The sequence below is a fragment of the Puntigrus tetrazona genome, chromosome 2 (genome assembly GCF_018831695.1).
Source record: "Puntigrus tetrazona isolate hp1 chromosome 2, ASM1883169v1, whole genome shotgun sequence".
NCBI classification, from domain to species: Eukaryota; Metazoa; Chordata; class Actinopteri; order Cypriniformes; family Cyprinidae; genus Puntigrus; species Puntigrus tetrazona.
The window spans coordinates 3,550,235-3,567,857 of record NC_056700.1 but is presented as its reverse complement, the minus strand read 5'-3'; the positions used below and the strand labels follow the sequence as shown (position 1 = coordinate 3,567,857).

Sequence of the window (17,623 nt, the reverse complement as noted above, 5' to 3'; positions counted from 1 at the left end):
CGCCCCAAAATGTAAAATTCGGTCATTATTTACTCCACCTCGAGTGATTCCAGACCCGTATGAATTACTTTGTTCTGCTGAACACAAAGAAAGATATTTTGAAGAACCGAGCTGTTTTGGGTCACCATTGACCGCCATAGTATTTGGTTTTCCTACCATGGAAGTCAATGGTGACCCAAAACAACCTGGAATTTGCATTTTTGGGTGAACTATTCCTTTAAGTACTAATTGACAGAATTAATGTATGCTTTAATAATTTTAAACCAGATCTTTATGCATATATTTATTAAAGATATTCAAAATAATATTTACACATGGGGGTGTAAAAACCCTTTACTAATACTTACCTATAGCCTTTCCCTATATTTCACACTATTTTATACATGACTATCTATGCCTATTAACCATATATGCTGTCAATCATTTCAATCAATCATTTTTATTTATATAGCGCTTTTAACAACACAGGTTGCATCAAAGCACTGTACAGTATAATGACAGGGATGTATAATGACGAGAGTGAACAATTTCTTATTAAATGCAGAGACGGTCTCTGTAGTCAATTCAACGATAGTCACTAGAAGTTAAGTGTCCCCAACCAAGTAAGCCAGAGGCGACAGCGGCAAGGAAACAAAACCCCATGCATACAGAATGGAGAAAAAAAAACCTTGGGAGAAACCAGACTCAGTTGGGGTCAGTTCTCCTCTGACCGGACGCCCAGCTCTTAACTTCCAGTTCAATTTTAAACGCAGCTGTGTCAGGTAGTGTATATGACTTAGTGTGTGTGTGTATGTATGTGTGTGTGTGTGTGTGTGCGTGTGCGTGAGCGTGTGTGCATCAGGATCTGGTGATTGGTCCACGGGGCGCATCTAGGTGTTCTGGTCTCTGATGAACATAATCTCTGGGTGCTGATCCACCATCTAGTCTGGATACAAACTGAAAACAGATTGAGAAAGAGACAGGACTAATATTAGCGTAGATGCCATTCTTTTTACGATGTCACACGTACATCATATTTTAGGAGTAGTGTTCCCGGTTCCAGCAAATCTAAGTAATGCAGCCTAAAAATCCTTTAACGGATTTGAATAATAAAAGGCGTGTTGGTGTGTTATGTGTAGGCTAAGTTAAAAAGATGTGTCTTTAATCTAGATTTAAACTGGCAGAGTGTGTCTGCTTCCCGAACAGAGTTAGGGAGATGGTTCCAGAGTTTAGGTGCTAGATGGGAAAATGATCTGCCGCCCGCAGTTGATTTTGATATTCTAGGTATTATCAAATGGCCAGAGTTTTGAGAACGCAGCGGACGTGCGGGACTATGATAAGAGCTCGCTCAAGTATTGAGGAGCTAAACCATTCAGGGCTTTATAGGTAATTAATAAGATTTTAAAATCTATTCGATGTTTGATAGGGAGCCAGTGCAGTGTTGACAGAACCGGGCTAATATGATCATACTTCCTAGTTCTAGTAAGGACTCTGGCTGCTGCGTTTTGGACTAGCTGAAGTTTGTTTATTAAGCGTGCAGAACAACCACCCAATAAAGCATTGCAATAATCTAACCTTGAGGTCATAAACGCATGAATTAATATTTCTGCATTAGAGGTTGAAAGCATAGGTCGTAATTTAGATATATTTTTAAGATGGAAAAACGCAGTTTTACAGATGCTAGAAACATGATTTTCAAAGGAAAGATTGCGGTCAAACAGCACACCTAGGTTCCTAACTGATGATGAAGAATTAACAGAGCAGCCATCAAGTGATAGGCTGTGTTCTAGATTATTATATGTGGGGTTTTTAGGTCCAATTATTAGCACCTCTGTTTTTTCAGAATTTAACATTAAGAAGTTACTCATCATCCAACTTTTTATATCGACTATGCATTCTGTTAGTTTCTCAATTTGGTGTGTATCACCAGGCTGCGCTGAAATATAGAGCTGAGTATCATCAGCATAGCAGTGAAAGCTAACACAATGACTCCTGATAATATCTCCCAGAGGTAACATGTAAAGGTTGAAAAGTAACGGTCCTAGCACTGAGCCTTGAGGAACTCCATATTTCACTTTTGATCGATATGATACCTCCTCATTTAATGCCACAAACTGATAGCGGTCAGATAGATATGATTTAAACCATGCTAAGGCGCTTCCTCTAATGCAAACATAGTTTTCTAGTCTATCCAAGAGAATGTTGTGATCGATAGTATCGAATGCTGCGCTAATGCTGTCTGTCATATATGTTATTTACACAGTGCTTTATATAATAGACTTTTGCGAAGCAGGTTTGTAGTGATAAACAGAAATGTATGATGCAAACTTCATCGGGTATGAAGCAAATCCAAATTCTGCTGTAAAGCAGCTCTAAAAACACAACAGCGTCATTTCTCAGCTCCAGTTCAGTTTGATATCTGTGTAAAGTCCATTAGCTATGAAATTAATTCAATTCAGCGATATGAAGCTCAAGTCTAGACAGCAGCTTAAGAAACACCTTCAAAAAATTCTACTAACAAATTGTAAAAAATAGCCTGAACAAATTATTTTTAGTATAGAGATCAAAAATAGTCTAAAAATGTCGCTAACAAAAGTGGTTTTGTTTACTTTGCTTAGATACAACATAGCCGAATGAGTCCTCTCCCAGTTCCCAGCATGCAATGCGGATTGAAAACGCTTTACGCTACTTATTATTAAAACATTATCTATCATTTTTTTTTACATTTTACTGGGTTTATGTTAATTTATGGGTTTTACAAATAAACATAAATCTAAAGGAAAGAGAATTGTAAAAGTGGCTTTCTATATAACCTTTAGTTGATCTGACAGATCTTTTTAAAATTAGACTTCTATTCATTAGATAAACTCTTTGAGGCTGTCTGTTGCTGGTTGAGCTAACTTGTCAACTTTTTTTTTTCAGTGAGTAAAAACGCTTTTCAGCTCAAGTCATTTTATTCCACTTTCTATTAAGTTTCCCTAATACCTGTGCACATAGTAACTAGATGTGAATGTAGTATATAACCACAGTGTAAGTAGTATCTACAGCTGTAACGTTTGTGTAACTACACACATGTAACAACCCTCAATGGAACAGGACATTGATAACAACACTTTTTGGTAAAGAAAGTGTTGCACTTTATATTAAGTAAACAATGCCTATGTATTAAATTTCTGACGTTGCATAGCAGTGGCCAGTTAAATAGGCTTTACATATAAACTGTGGTTGGTGTCCAGAATGTTACACTTTCCTGAGGAGTTACCATGTAAGTACACTGGTATTACACCATCTCCAGATCCACTTTACCTACCCGTAAAACCTGCTCATCTCCACCCCCTGCAGGGGGAAATTGTTACAATTACTCTTAAACATATTGATGTTACAAAAAGTAGTGTTACAGGAGTACTTAGTGAAGTAAAAAAAGTGTTACCAGTGTCCTGTTACACATACCATTCTGAGGGGTGTTACATTTGTAGTTATACTATAAATACTACAGTACCAATGGGTACTTAAACTCTAGTTACATACACTACACATCTCGTACACAGATATTAGGGACACAATATAAAATGTTACCTTCATTTTATCAAACATGTGAACTGTTTTCATGTATATTAATGCGGTACTTGTAATGTCGCTGTCTGGTTATGACTTAAGGCTTTATAAAGCTGATAATAGCCTACCAGCAATACAAATGTTTACAGGGTTAAAGGAAGCTTTCTTGTGTTTTATGTGAGCAGAAGAGGGCCAGACGGTGTGCAACGGTCCACTACACTTACGAGGGCAGCGTCTCTCAGAGCTGGGCCTTTGGCTGAGAAGACAGTGCCATCCGGGCCTGGCTCAGCAGGACTACCTGTTCTTTGTGGCCATAGGTTTGGTCATCTTCGGTGTAGGTACAGTGCTGGCCTGGTCAGCCGGTACAGTGATAGTGCTCTGCCAGCGCTGCGTCAGACGGAGGAGCGACAGACCGAACACTGAGCTGATCAGCGAGGACATTAAAGCAGGGCAGTGTGGGTAAGGTAAGGGGAATACCTGAGCAGCACAATAAGGTGTATCCGTCTGAATCCAGTCATCATCTACTGCCATACTGTACCTTCATCTGATCTGATCGAGACGAATCCTGTGCCTATCCCACAATCCCGTGCGTGCGACTGTCGAGCTCACAAATAAAATGACACCTGAAAGTTGCAGTTTGTGTGTCGATCAAGCTCTTTGAGTTTGTGTTCAGAAGATAAAGCTTTTATGGGTTTGGGCCGACATTTGGGATTAATGTGATTAATGACAAAATTTTCATTTTGGGGTGGAGGAACTTTTTAAGTAAATAAATTGCAATTATTTAAATATGCATTGTTTAATTAATTTCGTTTATATATTTATCAAGAGGTATAAAGTGCCATTTGATGGTGCAACCATGATTAGCCAATGCCCAACATATGCATATCCCAATGCTTTTTTTCCCAACGTATGCTACTTTTTGGACAAAAAACATTTCAGTCATCTAATAATGACTGATTATAACAACTCTTCAAAAGGTTAAAAGATCATAGTTAGTAGACAACAGACCAATTACCGGGCTCTTGTGTGATTATTTTATATCATATTGTTTCCATGTCATACTCAACAAGGACTACATATTCAAACTTGAGAAGCAAACATTAGTTGCGTCCTCCATGGCCTGGGTAATGATGGATGCATTGGAAATGGGACAGTTTTAGTCACCTTGATCTTCGAAAGAAGCCTTTGAAGGATGCAGCCTAGGAAGGGGTCTTGACACGATTCCAGTTTCCATGGTAACAGCCATTTATCTGATTGGTGGATCTGTCTTTGAGATTATGGGTGGTGTAATTCTTCATCAGGAAATTCTTTCTTTTTTAATTCGAAGAACAAATGTTTGTCTGACCAACGGATAAAGCGAAACCAGTTTCCAAATAAATAACTTTTTTCACAAATTATAAATAACAAACTGAAAAAACACAATTTCACTTTTTTTTTTTTTTTTTTTTTTTTAATGAATCTAAAATGTTTTGAAATTTCTAACAGGACACGTAGAAGCACATCCCTTTATGAATCCATTTTTTTCTCTGTGATGTCAGTGAAAATCCTCCACTAGAAAAAAACATATAACAAACAAGAACATTGTGGGCGGAGTCACAAAAAACAGACATTCCGACACGGAACGCATTTTTCAATTAGAATAACTGGCTGTAGGGTTATATGCAAATATGGAAATTCAAACATCTGCAAACATGTGGTATTTTTATGCTTTAGTACAGTCAAAAAAAGCACCGTTAAGTTATTATCAAGGAGCACTGAGCAACATTTACAAGACATGACCATAGCAAGTAATTTGCATCTCATTTCAAACCTGAGTTTGCAGGATGAAGATTTAGCTCCAGGATCTTCAGGATGTTTTCTGTCAGACACTTCACGTCACGGTGCGTGTCTGGATGGGAGCTCAGGACCCTCAGTATGTCTGTTCCTCCTTCCCTCTGAAGCATGTTACAGTACTGAGGGGCTACAAGTACACAAACACATGACTACAATCACACTGTAAACTAAATTACACCATTATCAACACCGAAGAACAGCACCGCACATAACAGGGATCTCGAAAGAATCTTTTTTTCTTACCGTTCTGACAGCAGACAAAATGCATGGCCCAGAGAGCCCAGAGCTGAACACCAGGACTCTGAGACACGTGCAACAAAGGATAGAAGGGCTGGAACGTCCTGAGAGAGAGAGAGAGAAAGAGAACGAGATAAATAGCTCCTTTCCATGTTCTTATGAGAGTTTTGATGTTAGAAGACCCTTCCAATACTGCTGTTTTCATTTAAATACAATAAACAGGATTCAATCAACCTTCACTCACTTGACACTTAGAAAGGTGGCAACGAAGAACTACTGGTTTTATGATTATTTTGCAACGGCATGATTTTTTTTTGGTGAAAAACAACCTGGTATTTAAAGGTATAGTTGCAATGAATTAAAAATGTTGTGTTTTGCAGAAGCAATAACTAGAAAATAACATGTAAATGGCGACGTGCGTGTTCTCCTGCGCATTCAGCACTACAGTACACACTCTAGTCCAGCAGATGGTGTCAGTAAATGAAGAAGAGTCACTCTGAACAGTCTATGCCTTGATCTTGGCAGTGCATTTTCTTATAATCAGCGTTGGGGACAGTCACTTTTAAAAGTAACGCAGCACAATATTGCGCTACTCCCTAAAAAAGTAACTAATTGCATTACATCATTCCTTTTTATTGAAAGCAATAAAATAAAAGTTTTTTTACTTTTGTGTTCCTCGATTGTTTGTTTTCAATATAAGACATCCCATTCATAGCAAAAAAGTGTAATGAACGAACCTCAGGCTGAAGGAAAAATAAATTCACATCTGTACATTAGAATACAGGAGCAATTAAAAACAGTGAAGCACAATTGTTAGTTTATCTAAAGTCTTTTTTGCTTATTAGTATGATTGAACTGGATCATCAAAGGTCAGCAGCAAAGACATTGGATAATAAAATGGGATTAGGTATTTGCATTAACATTTACTTATTATTTTTTATGTTTTGATGAATTATTTCATATTTAATCTTGAACTAGACTGTATTCAACACCTCTGCACTCACGTTACTGGTTTTGCGTTAACCCCAGCATTGCTTATGATGTACATTTTTATACTTATGATGATGCTTTTGATCAAAGTAGCTTGAAATGAGTTTTATTGAATATCTGGCCGGGGTGAGTTAAACGCAAAGGCTGTGCATCGTGACATTTATTACAGCAATCACAAGTGTCAGTAAAACAAGTCAAAAGTCAATTATTTTTCCACTGCATGAGTCATTTTGGTGAAAACAACCTGACATTTAAAGACATAGCTTAAAGATATATAAAGATATGCTTTTCTAGGAAGAAAATAATTTTGTAGACACATACGAACATTATGAACGATTACAAAGCTTTTGTTTTTCGCCGGATTAATTAAAATGTTTGTACATAATTCCTATTATTTCCATTTCTGTAACATCACAGTTTTAATAACTTCAGTGTTAATCCAAAAATGTACAATGCAAGATGAATTAAACTTTAATTTCTCTATTTATTCAACACAACCGTTCGTAATATTTGCCATCCGTTTATTTTTAAGACTGAAAACTAGGCATTTTTTAAACAAAATGAATGACAGGGGCGTCCAGTCTTTTTGTAGGAGTTATTGCTGTTATATAAATGCACAGTGTAATCAGTATGAAGCATATATGGAGACGCTCACCGGTAAGAAACCATTGCATTCTCAGGAGAACTCCATGACAGGACCAAGGAGTGCTGCAGAGTCGGATTCAAGTACAGAGTTAAGATGCATAAACAGACAACACATGCATATGAACACACACACACACACACACACCAATTTCTCCTGCACTGTGCTTTGCAGCTCAGCATCCAGACTCCACAGCGGCCCACGGACTGAGACCAGATGAGCCAGGATCCCTCCAGCGAAGTAACTGACGTCCACCTCCACCGCCGGGTTGATCAGGAGCGAGAGAACGTGCTCCACCAGATCCTCATTCATCAGCTCCCGCCGCAGCTCCTCCACCTCTGCCACGTTATTCTGGAGCACGGAGAGAGGAGAGGAGCATGTGGACCTCCAGAGCATAACAATAAAACCCACACAGTTCAGTTACGAAGAGTGTGTTAAACGTCAACACAGATAAACCACGGCACGAAGAAGTTTCATTTGTGAAGGTTTCAAGGAGTCAGACTGCCCCTGCTAACACTTTAAGACAAAATAAGGCTCAATTAATCACTTTTAGTTAACCTTATAAGACACTGCATCCTCGCATGAGTACGTTATATTTTAGTGAATTTCTCTGAGACTATGCATGTCACAGTTTTAAGTCTGGATGCTTTTCAGAGATACCAAATGATTGGATGTTTCATCATGACCCCTCCCTCTCTGTCTAAAATGAATGTAGTGAAACTCTTATGGACATGTTATAATATTAATATAATATTAAATTGTGTGTCATAAATCAGGAAAATGTTACAGGGTTTCAAATCAAGATACGACTTTCCGTTACGAAACAGGCTATTGATTTCCTATGAGGGACATCGGGACTAAATGCATGTTTACTATACATTTTAGGATTTTACCAAATGAGAATCATCTTTATACAAAGTTTGAAAACTAAAAATGTATTGGTGATTTTAAAAATCAGTTGTCTGATGTCCTCAACCGAGAACATAGCATAACATATGGATCTAATATCATAAAAAAAAAAAAACATAGCAACATTATTATGTTATGCCCTAAACAATGTAAAGACATTAAAAAAACCTTTTTTTCAGGTCTTAAGAGGTTAATGCACTAGGATGCATGAACAATGAAAATGGTATAATAATTAGTCTAAAGTTTTATTAAAAAAATAAAAATAAAAATAAATATAAATATATATATATATATATATATATATATATATATATAAAAAATATATATATATATATATATATATATATATATATATATATATATATATATATATATATATATATATATATATATATATATATATATATATACATCACTGTTTACTTCCTTAAATTATACCATATAAGATGAAACAAAATTAAACATAATACATAACATATATTTACCAAAAGGCCCAGGAGCTTCTGTTGAATGGAGGTCTCAGAATAATAAGACTGTGGAGGAGAGGAGAGAGCAACGAGAAGATTAACGAAGCCATAAAGGGATAGTTTTTTAAAGATTTACTCGACCTCATGCCATTCCAAACCTGTTTGAGTCTCTGTTGTCTGTGAAGTACAAAAGGAAGGTGTTTTAATAAATGTATCAGAATTTTGGTAAATTCCTAATTTGCTGCTTATTAATACTTTAAGGTAAGCAACTAATAGGTACATACCGTAAAAAATAGTGTTACCAGAATTTCTTTCTCCATATAATGGAAGTCAGTGGTAACCGAAATGGTTTTATTCATAATTTCTTCCTTAGTGCTTCACAGAATATATAAAATCATACTGGTTTGGAATGACGTGAGGGTGATAATATAATGAATGAATGAATGAACCTTCCCCTTAAATGCAAGAATCTTCTCCTACAGCACAGAATACATTTACAGTACACATGCATTCACTTATTACATTATATTATGGCCACGATGTTATATAAAGACACTCACATAAGTATGCACAATAAATAAATATGAGTAATTGTCAGCAACTGCTGAGAGGTTATATAGCTTTTTTATTGAATTGGCAAAAAAAAATTGTAATAAATTATAATATGCATATATTTTGAGCTTATTTGCTAAACCACTCCACGACAATTCACTCAATGATTCGTTTTTCCAAACCGTGACGCTAATTTGCTGTGATTGGTCGATCATGCATTCTGTAGAATTAGAATTTAACTAGCTATTAACTAATGATAGAAATTGGCTACACTGACACTAATTAGAGCATAGCTACATGCATATAAAAAATGCATAGCAGCAAATGTATTTGGGGAATGGGGTTCAGGTCTGGAAATATTCTACAGAAGTGCCACAAAAAATTTTTTTCTTGTAAAGTTAGTCAATCGAAATAACAGGTGTGTTTGATATTATACACATATCCTCAAGATAAAAATCTCGTTCGTTAATAAGAGTCTCCGTCCATCTACGCAATTTTCTCAAATTTGTCTTTTTTGCTTTTTGTTCTACCTCCAGCAGCTCCATGTAGAGCTCTAGTCCCTGGCACTGGATGAAATGGCGACACGCGGTGGGCGTCTCGTCCGTCAGGTTCCACAGAGCGCTCAGCGCAAACTTCAGAGTGGAGTCCACTACCCCCAGAGAGGCCTTCTGCTGGACGATGCTCAGCAGCTGCTGCGCTCACACACAGAGGGGAATAAAGCCATCGTGATTCATCTATCCGCTCGAGCTTCATCGTTTAGCCATTCACGCACGCGATAAAGGAAACAGAGAGGACATGATGCATGTGAGAGTCTAAGGCCATGTGAAGAACCTGTGCTGAAAAAAATGTCCTTTTTTAATAACTAAAGATTGCAATTCATTCTGGGATGACTTGCTATTTGCTATTAACAGGTTGAGGGACTTTCTTATTCTATATTTCATTGAATGAACAATTTTATTTCTAGTCATCAATACGTTTGGTTCATTTAACCTTACGATAAAGGCTGTGAAATGTTTATATCTTCTGATCTAAGAAAAAAAAATCCAATTTTGATTACTCTTTAATCATGCGTTTTGGTCGCTTTGACTCAGAGAAGATTTTCTTTTTTAAAAGCTAGTTAAAATTATTGCATTGGACTAAACTGGACTGACTTTTCCCACACGTTACGCTATTTATTTATTTCCTTGTTTTTTATGAGCTACATTTCTTTCAATAAACATTGTTTTGTATTTCTTGTTTGGAACTGATTGATCATAGATCCCATCTATCTGATCTCAAACACTTTAGTTTTGGACTAAACATTGCCAAAATGCTAAACAAATAATGCTTTCAACCAATTTTATAGCATAATTATAATGATAACACACCATAATGAGAGATTTACATGCATTAAAAAAAAAAACATTCATCAGTAACGGAAAAGGCTGTGTAACACAGCCCTATGTTTAAAAAAGCAACAGCAAATATAACTACTTGCGTAAAAAAGCCTTTACCTTCATTATGAAAGCCTCTGCACCCAGCTCTGAGATCTTCTCTGTGCTCAACTGCAGTGAAGTTTGAGACAGCATTTTAATAACGTCCCAAAGATGATTTTATTCATATAAGCAGACCTTAAAAGTCCATGATGATATGTCTGCATAATTGCATATACGTCGCTCACTCAATATATATATATATAATGAATTCATTTTTTAATAACACTGTTGTTTACAACAAACCAGTCAAAGTTTGTCCTGGTTTTGGACACTGAACAGAATGCAGGTGTTGACCTTAGACACCAATATGGAGACGACAGCCACCGCCATTCTCTGCACCGTCTGATCTTCACGATTTCCCAGTAACATCATTATCAGCTTAGCAGCCTCATATCTGTAGGGAAACAGCGGTCAAGAGGGTGTCGAGCCACATCAGCGATGCACAGTATATCTAAATGCACTGAGGAAATGTGTGTGGATTGACCTGTCAAACGGGACGACCTGTAAGATATGATCACTGCAAAGAGTAAGCAGGCAATTCTTCTGCAGCTAAAAGCAATAAAATGAAACTAGTCAATGGGGAACAGCGGCTAGCTTCTTTTGTGCTCAACAGAAGAAACTCATACAGATCTGGGTGGGGAGAACGGTTTCTTTCATGGTTATGGTTCCCAGTAATGGTTCTACCTGCTCGTGGTTTGGGAAGTTCTTCATGGCTGTAAGAAGCTGCTGAACTACATTTCCCAGCAGGCGTAGGGGCATCCCCAGCACCAGCTCCTGTACGGTCAGGTTAAACACACACGCAGAGGCCACGAGCTGGACGTGCAGAGAATCAGTGTGGTGTCGCATCCCGGCCAACACCAGCTGAAACAGGAACAGACACGTGAGCACTCGATGTAAACCATATTCATGCACGAGCTGAGCTCTTTTACAATGCAGGGAAGTTTTAAGGCACTGTATATGGAAAAATATGATGTAATTTAAACTTTGTCCGTTTTAAAAACTCTTACAGTCCCATATCTGAATTCATTCATTTAAAACATAAAAATTCTGTTCGATTTAGACATAGATTTACTTCAAATACACCTCTTCTATAATGACAATTCATTTTTGAACTATATTTTAGATATACATTTTTGCCTTACTAATATAAAGGTCATGCGATCAGTCGATCAATCACTTTTATTTATATTGTTATATTTATATCACTTTTTATTTATATTCAGATTGTATCAAAGCACTGAACAGGATCAAAATAGGAGAATGCAATGATAGGTGTGTATAATTTCCCGTTGAATGCAGTCATGTGGTGCAACCATATGCAGAAATATTATAATGAACATTCTTGCAAACCCTCGTGACTGTGTGTATGCAGATCAATAAAGTTTCTGAAATATCACGTAACTCTGCAATAACCTCGAAGGCAAGGTTAGTTCAAGTTTCAAAATGTCATGCGGTGCGACATAACGATATTCACAAACTGATATATAAAAAAAAAAATCTGTAAGGACTTTTTAAAAATAATTAATAATATATTCAAGATGTAACAAAACAACTTTTATAGTTCTTTTAAATAAATGCAAACATTTCTTGAAAATGGAGTTAAAAATTCTAAATTATTTGAAACCATCATAAATACTAAAACATATGTGCTTTAAAGTACATCTTTCATTTTCTTTATAACTGGCGCACATATTCATCAATGATTCTTTCAGAGCAGCCTGTTCATGTTTAGTTAACAAACACAGATCAGGTAAGAGAACATTTTTTGGTACCTTTAAGATGTGTGGCCGAGGTTCTTCCATGTCACTGGTGTGACTGTAGAGATGAGCGAGGACCTCCCGGATGAAACTCTGGCGGTCGCTGTATCTCCTCAAGCCCTCACACAGCTGGGTTAAGTTGGACTCTCCCGCCACCTGCATGTGTTTACAGATTAGTACGTATTTGCACATCCTGCCAAAGTCTGACTCGGTGGGATGAAAGTAACATTTATTTTTATGCAAGATAACAAGTGACTATCGGCAAGAATCCCGGCTCACGTTTCTCGCTTATTCTGCTCTGCCAGTTTTTACATTCAGCTTCCAGGTATTGTTAATCTGAAAGCGCAGTGTTTCCAGTCTGCTTTCCCGTCAGTATTTACTACACCATGACACTGAATATTAGATTAGTCATTAATTGCATTTTTGTTTTATTTTATGTTTCCTGAGGTGCACTTTTAATTTTACTAGGAATTCTTTTGTTTTAAAAATAACACAGAAACTATAAACCCATTTATAGTTTATAGTATAAACCATTACCCATTTTGGCACCAACAACACCAAATCTTTGTGCACTACACCTCATTTTATTACAAAAACACAACAAATGACGTGATAGGCTACTCTCTCACAGAACACACAAGACAAAAGACATTACATCAGGGTTTACGCAAGTTTTGTGAACATGAATTTAAGACACACACATTCTCTGTGCGTTGTGTAAGCAATGTTTTTTTTTTAATTTAAACATATTCACACTTCCATTATTTTGAACTGCTTTCCAGCGCAAATGTCTAAAGATTCCTAAATGAAGATACAATCTGAAAAGCAAAATTACATGAGAGAAGTGAGATTACAACTAAAACATTTCTCTTAAAACAGTACATCTCTAGTAAATAAATCTTGCCATAAGGATGTTTAGATATATTAACTGGAAAACAAAACAGAAATACACTGCGGAGGAAAGAGGAAACTGACAGACAAGACAGAAGTTCTCAGCTTTCAAAAATCAAACAATAAATGTGGCTCTTTATTATGTTGATGCATCGGTTGGATTATTGGCAAACAAACATGAATGGAGATATTTTACTTCAACCATGGAAAGTTGTCAATACACACAATGGCTGCGTCCCAAAGCGTCGGCAGCTGAATTGCTTTCCTATCAGGCATCTCATGAGAATGATTTCAGACAGGCTCTGGAGGCAGCGTAATGGTTTAACGATCTACAAAAACAGAATTAGCTTTGGTGCCTAATATTTAGCCTAATTAATATTACGCTGAATAACATCAAAACGCAAAACGTTAGTCAGAAATATACATTTCGACTGAAACTTACGACCAAACCCAACTTTCAGATACACTATTCATGGTTTCATGGCTCGAAATGGAACTTACAGGATTGTGGGATATCAAAGGCGGCAAAGACTTATCAAAATCTGATCAGAAGAAGACAGTAAGTGAAGCAGATTTTGGAAACAGACGTGCTTTGATGCCTCCAAAGTATAGCTGGGATTCGAAAATCAATTCCAATTCAAGAATCAGATACTTATAGTCAGGAAACGCAATGTAAATATTTAATTCCACCTATTTCTGTGCGTGCACTTTTTGTGGGGGAATCATTCATTCAATAGATTCATTCAAAAACACTGATTCATCCATTAATAAAACAAGTAAATCTTGAGTGAGTCATTGAATCATAAATTACATTTTAGTTTATATGTTGTGCATGTTTTTTCTTCAGAACTGTGAGAGGACAACAACCATTTAAAACTTCTTAATTTATCTCGATGTAGATGTTGATTTTCGTTCATGGTATTTGAATGTTTTGCAAAAAGAGGCACAGAAGAAATATGTTTGATATATAAATATTTGACCTAATTTTTTTTAACCACAATAAAATCAAAACTGGCCATCGGAATCGATAAACAGAACCCGAATCAGATTTAGTATTTAACAGATTTAGCAGCATTTCAGCTTTCAAGCACGCTTTATTTTTAAAGTTTAAGCCGCTGAAGTTAATCTAGTCTCCTGTATAATTTAAGATGGCGGATTCAGTGCTATGATTGGTCAGTCAAGCTCTTTGCAAACTAAACGGTCACTTCGTGACACTCCTACCTTCAGATTTCCATCTCCACGCAGCAGCTCAGATCCTCCTGCTCCAGTGCCCAGCAGACCGATGAACCTCAGCCCTGGCCGATCCTCCACAAAGGCTTGAACGGCAACGTCGCTCACACCTCTCCAGCCGGACACATCCAGAGACACGAGCTGCGGCAGGATCCCGGGCCGCTCCAGGAGCTGCTGCACCAAGCGCTCTCCGTCCATGACCAGCCTGTCGTTGGAGATGTCCAGCTGCCTCAGCGACTGCAGCTTGGAGAGCACCGAGAGGCTGGAGGCTGGCGTCTCCAGTTTCTGAAGGCCGTGAGCAGTCAGCGACACGAGCCGCGACTGACAGTTCAACAGCGGCGTGAGATCCGTGACGTTCGTGCCAGAGACATCCAAGCTCTCCAGCGCGGGCATGGCACAGATATCCTCCAGACCTCTGTCATCCAGGTCCGTCCAGGCCAGAGAGAGCTTCTTCAAGCCCCGGAGCACGCCGAAGGAGGCCTGCAGCGTCTCCTCGCCTGCTTCCCCGTACAGACGCAAGCCGTCCATCAGCAGCGTCTGGAGGCCCTGTCTGCAGAGCTCGTTGGAGGCAAGACAATGGAGAACATCTGAGATGGTGAGGTCGCTTTGTATGTGTGACGCGTTCAGCTCTTGGAGCTTGTGAGGGCAGAGCGAGAGTCTGAAGGCTCCGGCCGAGATCTGCGAGGACCGGATGTAAGCGCGGCGCAAACGCAAGTGCTCTGGATTCTGGAAGATGCCTACGGTTCTGTCACTGAGGACCCCTGAGAGAAAAACAGATCAGAACTAGTGCTTAATTGCACTCAAAATACACGTTTTTGGGCCCGTTTTACTAAACAAGGCAAATTAGCGCAAGAGCACAACTCCAAAACAGCGTGGGATAGGAGTGGAAATTTACACATGATTTTTTTACGCACAAATTACATTTACTTTAACATACTGACCAGCGAAATAACTGTGTTTTGGCCTTTTCAGCGCTAACTCTTCACTATGCGTCTTTGGTTAAACCTGACAGTACTATTTTAACTGCAAAAGATGGTTTGCGCTGGTAAAACTGGCCCTTTGTTTATAAAATATATTTGTGTGTACTGTTTATATTAGCGCTGGAAAATAAATCGATGCATCACGAATCAAGAACGGATTCAGCATCTATTCTGAGATTTTCCAAAGGCATCGCCGTTCTTTCTCGAGCTGATTCTACATTTCGTTTTGAACATCACAGTGGGCTGCGTTCACATTAATCACGCGTCATAAAAGCATTCAGAGCCCAGGTGACATTAGAAATTATTTACTGACTGTACTTTTTTTAAGGTCAGTGGCTGCAATCAATTTATTTTTTCGCTAATTTGAAAGTTGCAAGTTAGTCTACATCGTCAGTCCAGTTAGTCTAGATACATCGCTGAAAGTTAGACAATTAAATTAGTTTATTTAAATGTAGCAAAGTTAAATAAATTGACTGGAAGATACATTTTTTTGTGTGTGCATGACTTAAATGCAGCACTTTTATTCATACTGAGAACGATTTTTAGAAATGCATGTTTATCGTTATCTTTACGGTCATCGATTTTTGTGCGAACAGGCCTTTAAAGCGCCATCTGCTGAGAGAATCGTAAGAATTGATCCACGAATCAATCCTGCATCAGTTTGCCACAGCCGTAGTATTTTGTAATTATAAATACACACACATACATTTAGCGTGACATTAAATACACGCACGAATGTTTGTGCATGTATGCACACAATAAATGTTCACAGTACACGCAGCTTTGTTACGTACAAAACAAAATCATTGCCCGGCACTCATCAGGCGATAAGGTAACAGATCTTGCACGAAACGAAACGGGTTACAGCGAGCAATCGTACCCTCGTCAGCCATCTTGTGCAGTAGCTGATCGGCCAGCTCTTGAGGAAACAAAGGGCAATGGTGGAAATGCAGAGACCCGTCCTCTTGTGCGACACAAAGCACTTCCACGTTGTGACACACCCAGGCCAAGCTAATGTTAGTCAGGGAGGAAGGACTCTCTTCATCCTGAAACAAAAACTAGACGTATCATGTTGTTTCTCATCAATTATACTGATGATGCTATTATGAAAATCTTTGACCTAATTGGTATTTATTTGTATTTCTTTTTTAACTCATGCGCATTAGTTGAGATCAATGAGGCCTGTGAACGAGCGGGTCCAACAAATAAAAACAAAATGTGTGCAAACTGCTGACAAAACAACTGAATCCAAGATAATATACCATAATAAATAATAAATAATAAAAAAAACTAACTAATAAATAAATGTTTTAATTAAAAAAAAACATGTTTACTCTCAGCCTAATAAAACAAAATATTAATTATTTTATTCATTATTGTTATTTAGCCTGTTATTTAGGAATTATTTGTTTTTATTCAAAAGTGTCTTATGTTTGATATCGTACAGACAACAAATAAAGTTTTCCTCAAATGTGACTGTACTTTTCTTGGAAATCAAGGGTAAGGGCAATACATACATACAGTATATACACACACACACACACACACACACACACACATATATATATATATATATATATATATATATATATACACACATATATATATATATATATATATATATATATATATATTAAAAATGCATGCAAAAAATCCTTTCACCTACAAGAACTACCCACATAACACTTTTGAACTCTTCAACATATTACTTTTCTTTTCTTTATTACATTTCAGCCAGATACCAAACTTGCCCACTGTAAAGTACTATTTAGATGTCCTCATCTCTTACAAGCCCTGTAGTTTGTTAGTGAGCAGAAAGTGAAGTAACTCACCATTATAGACGTGACGCAATAGTTGACAGCGTTCAGTTAGCTCGTTTAAAGCATACGGGCCTGTTTTCTCGTCTACAGGAATAATCTTATTACTGCGGCTAACGTTAACGCTGAGCTCTTAAAGCAGAGCTATTCTTGGAAGGAGAATACAGCCGGTCGGGTTTGCGTACAGTTCAGTTTTTCTCATAGCGCAACTGCCGCTTTCTGTTTGTTTGTCATTAAAAAAAATAACGAGCAACGTGAAACAATCTTGACAGCTGAGCGCTCGTGGTGGGCGTGTCTTCGGTGACGTA

The 17,623-nt window shown here is 37.6% G+C and overlaps 2 protein-coding genes across 5 annotated transcripts in view; one reads left to right on the top strand and one right to left on the bottom strand.

The window, feature by feature from the left end:
- The window catches only part of LOC122324860 (leucine-rich repeat-containing protein 52), a 9,478-nt gene extending 5,263 nt beyond the window's left edge, over positions 1–4,215 (top strand). The window contains exon 2 of the mRNA XM_043219570.1: positions 3,720–4,215. Coding sequence (XP_043075505.1) covers positions 3,720–3,997 — 278 coding nt within the window. The 3' untranslated portion in view covers positions 3,998–4,215. The remainder of the gene's footprint in view (positions 1–3,719) is intronic.
- A 772-nt stretch (positions 4,216–4,987) lies between these two features.
- On the bottom strand, positions 4,988–17,623 carry zyg11l (zyg-11 family member, cell cycle regulator, like). Of its 4 annotated transcripts, none has more exons than XM_043253654.1 (15): positions 17,331–17,623; positions 16,379–16,556; positions 14,510–15,279; positions 12,413–12,553; positions 11,325–11,501; positions 11,125–11,189; positions 10,935–11,034; positions 10,659–10,709; positions 9,696–9,857; positions 8,632–8,679; positions 7,385–7,588; positions 7,250–7,302; positions 5,611–5,708; positions 5,345–5,494; positions 4,988–5,085 (listed from the first exon to the last, which is right to left on the bottom strand). In XM_043253654.1, exons 1-15 carry the CDS (start codon positions 17,331–17,333, stop codon positions 5,069–5,071), a joined length of 2,217 nt encoding a protein of 738 aa, XP_043109589.1. In that variant the 5' UTR covers positions 17,334–17,623; the 3' UTR covers positions 4,988–5,068. The 4 variants fall into 4 exon arrangements, with proteins under 4 accessions (XP_043109589.1, XP_043109599.1, XP_043109615.1 ...); XM_043253664.1 differs by having other exon boundaries at positions 16,379–16,544; XM_043253680.1 differs by lacking the exon at positions 16,379–16,556.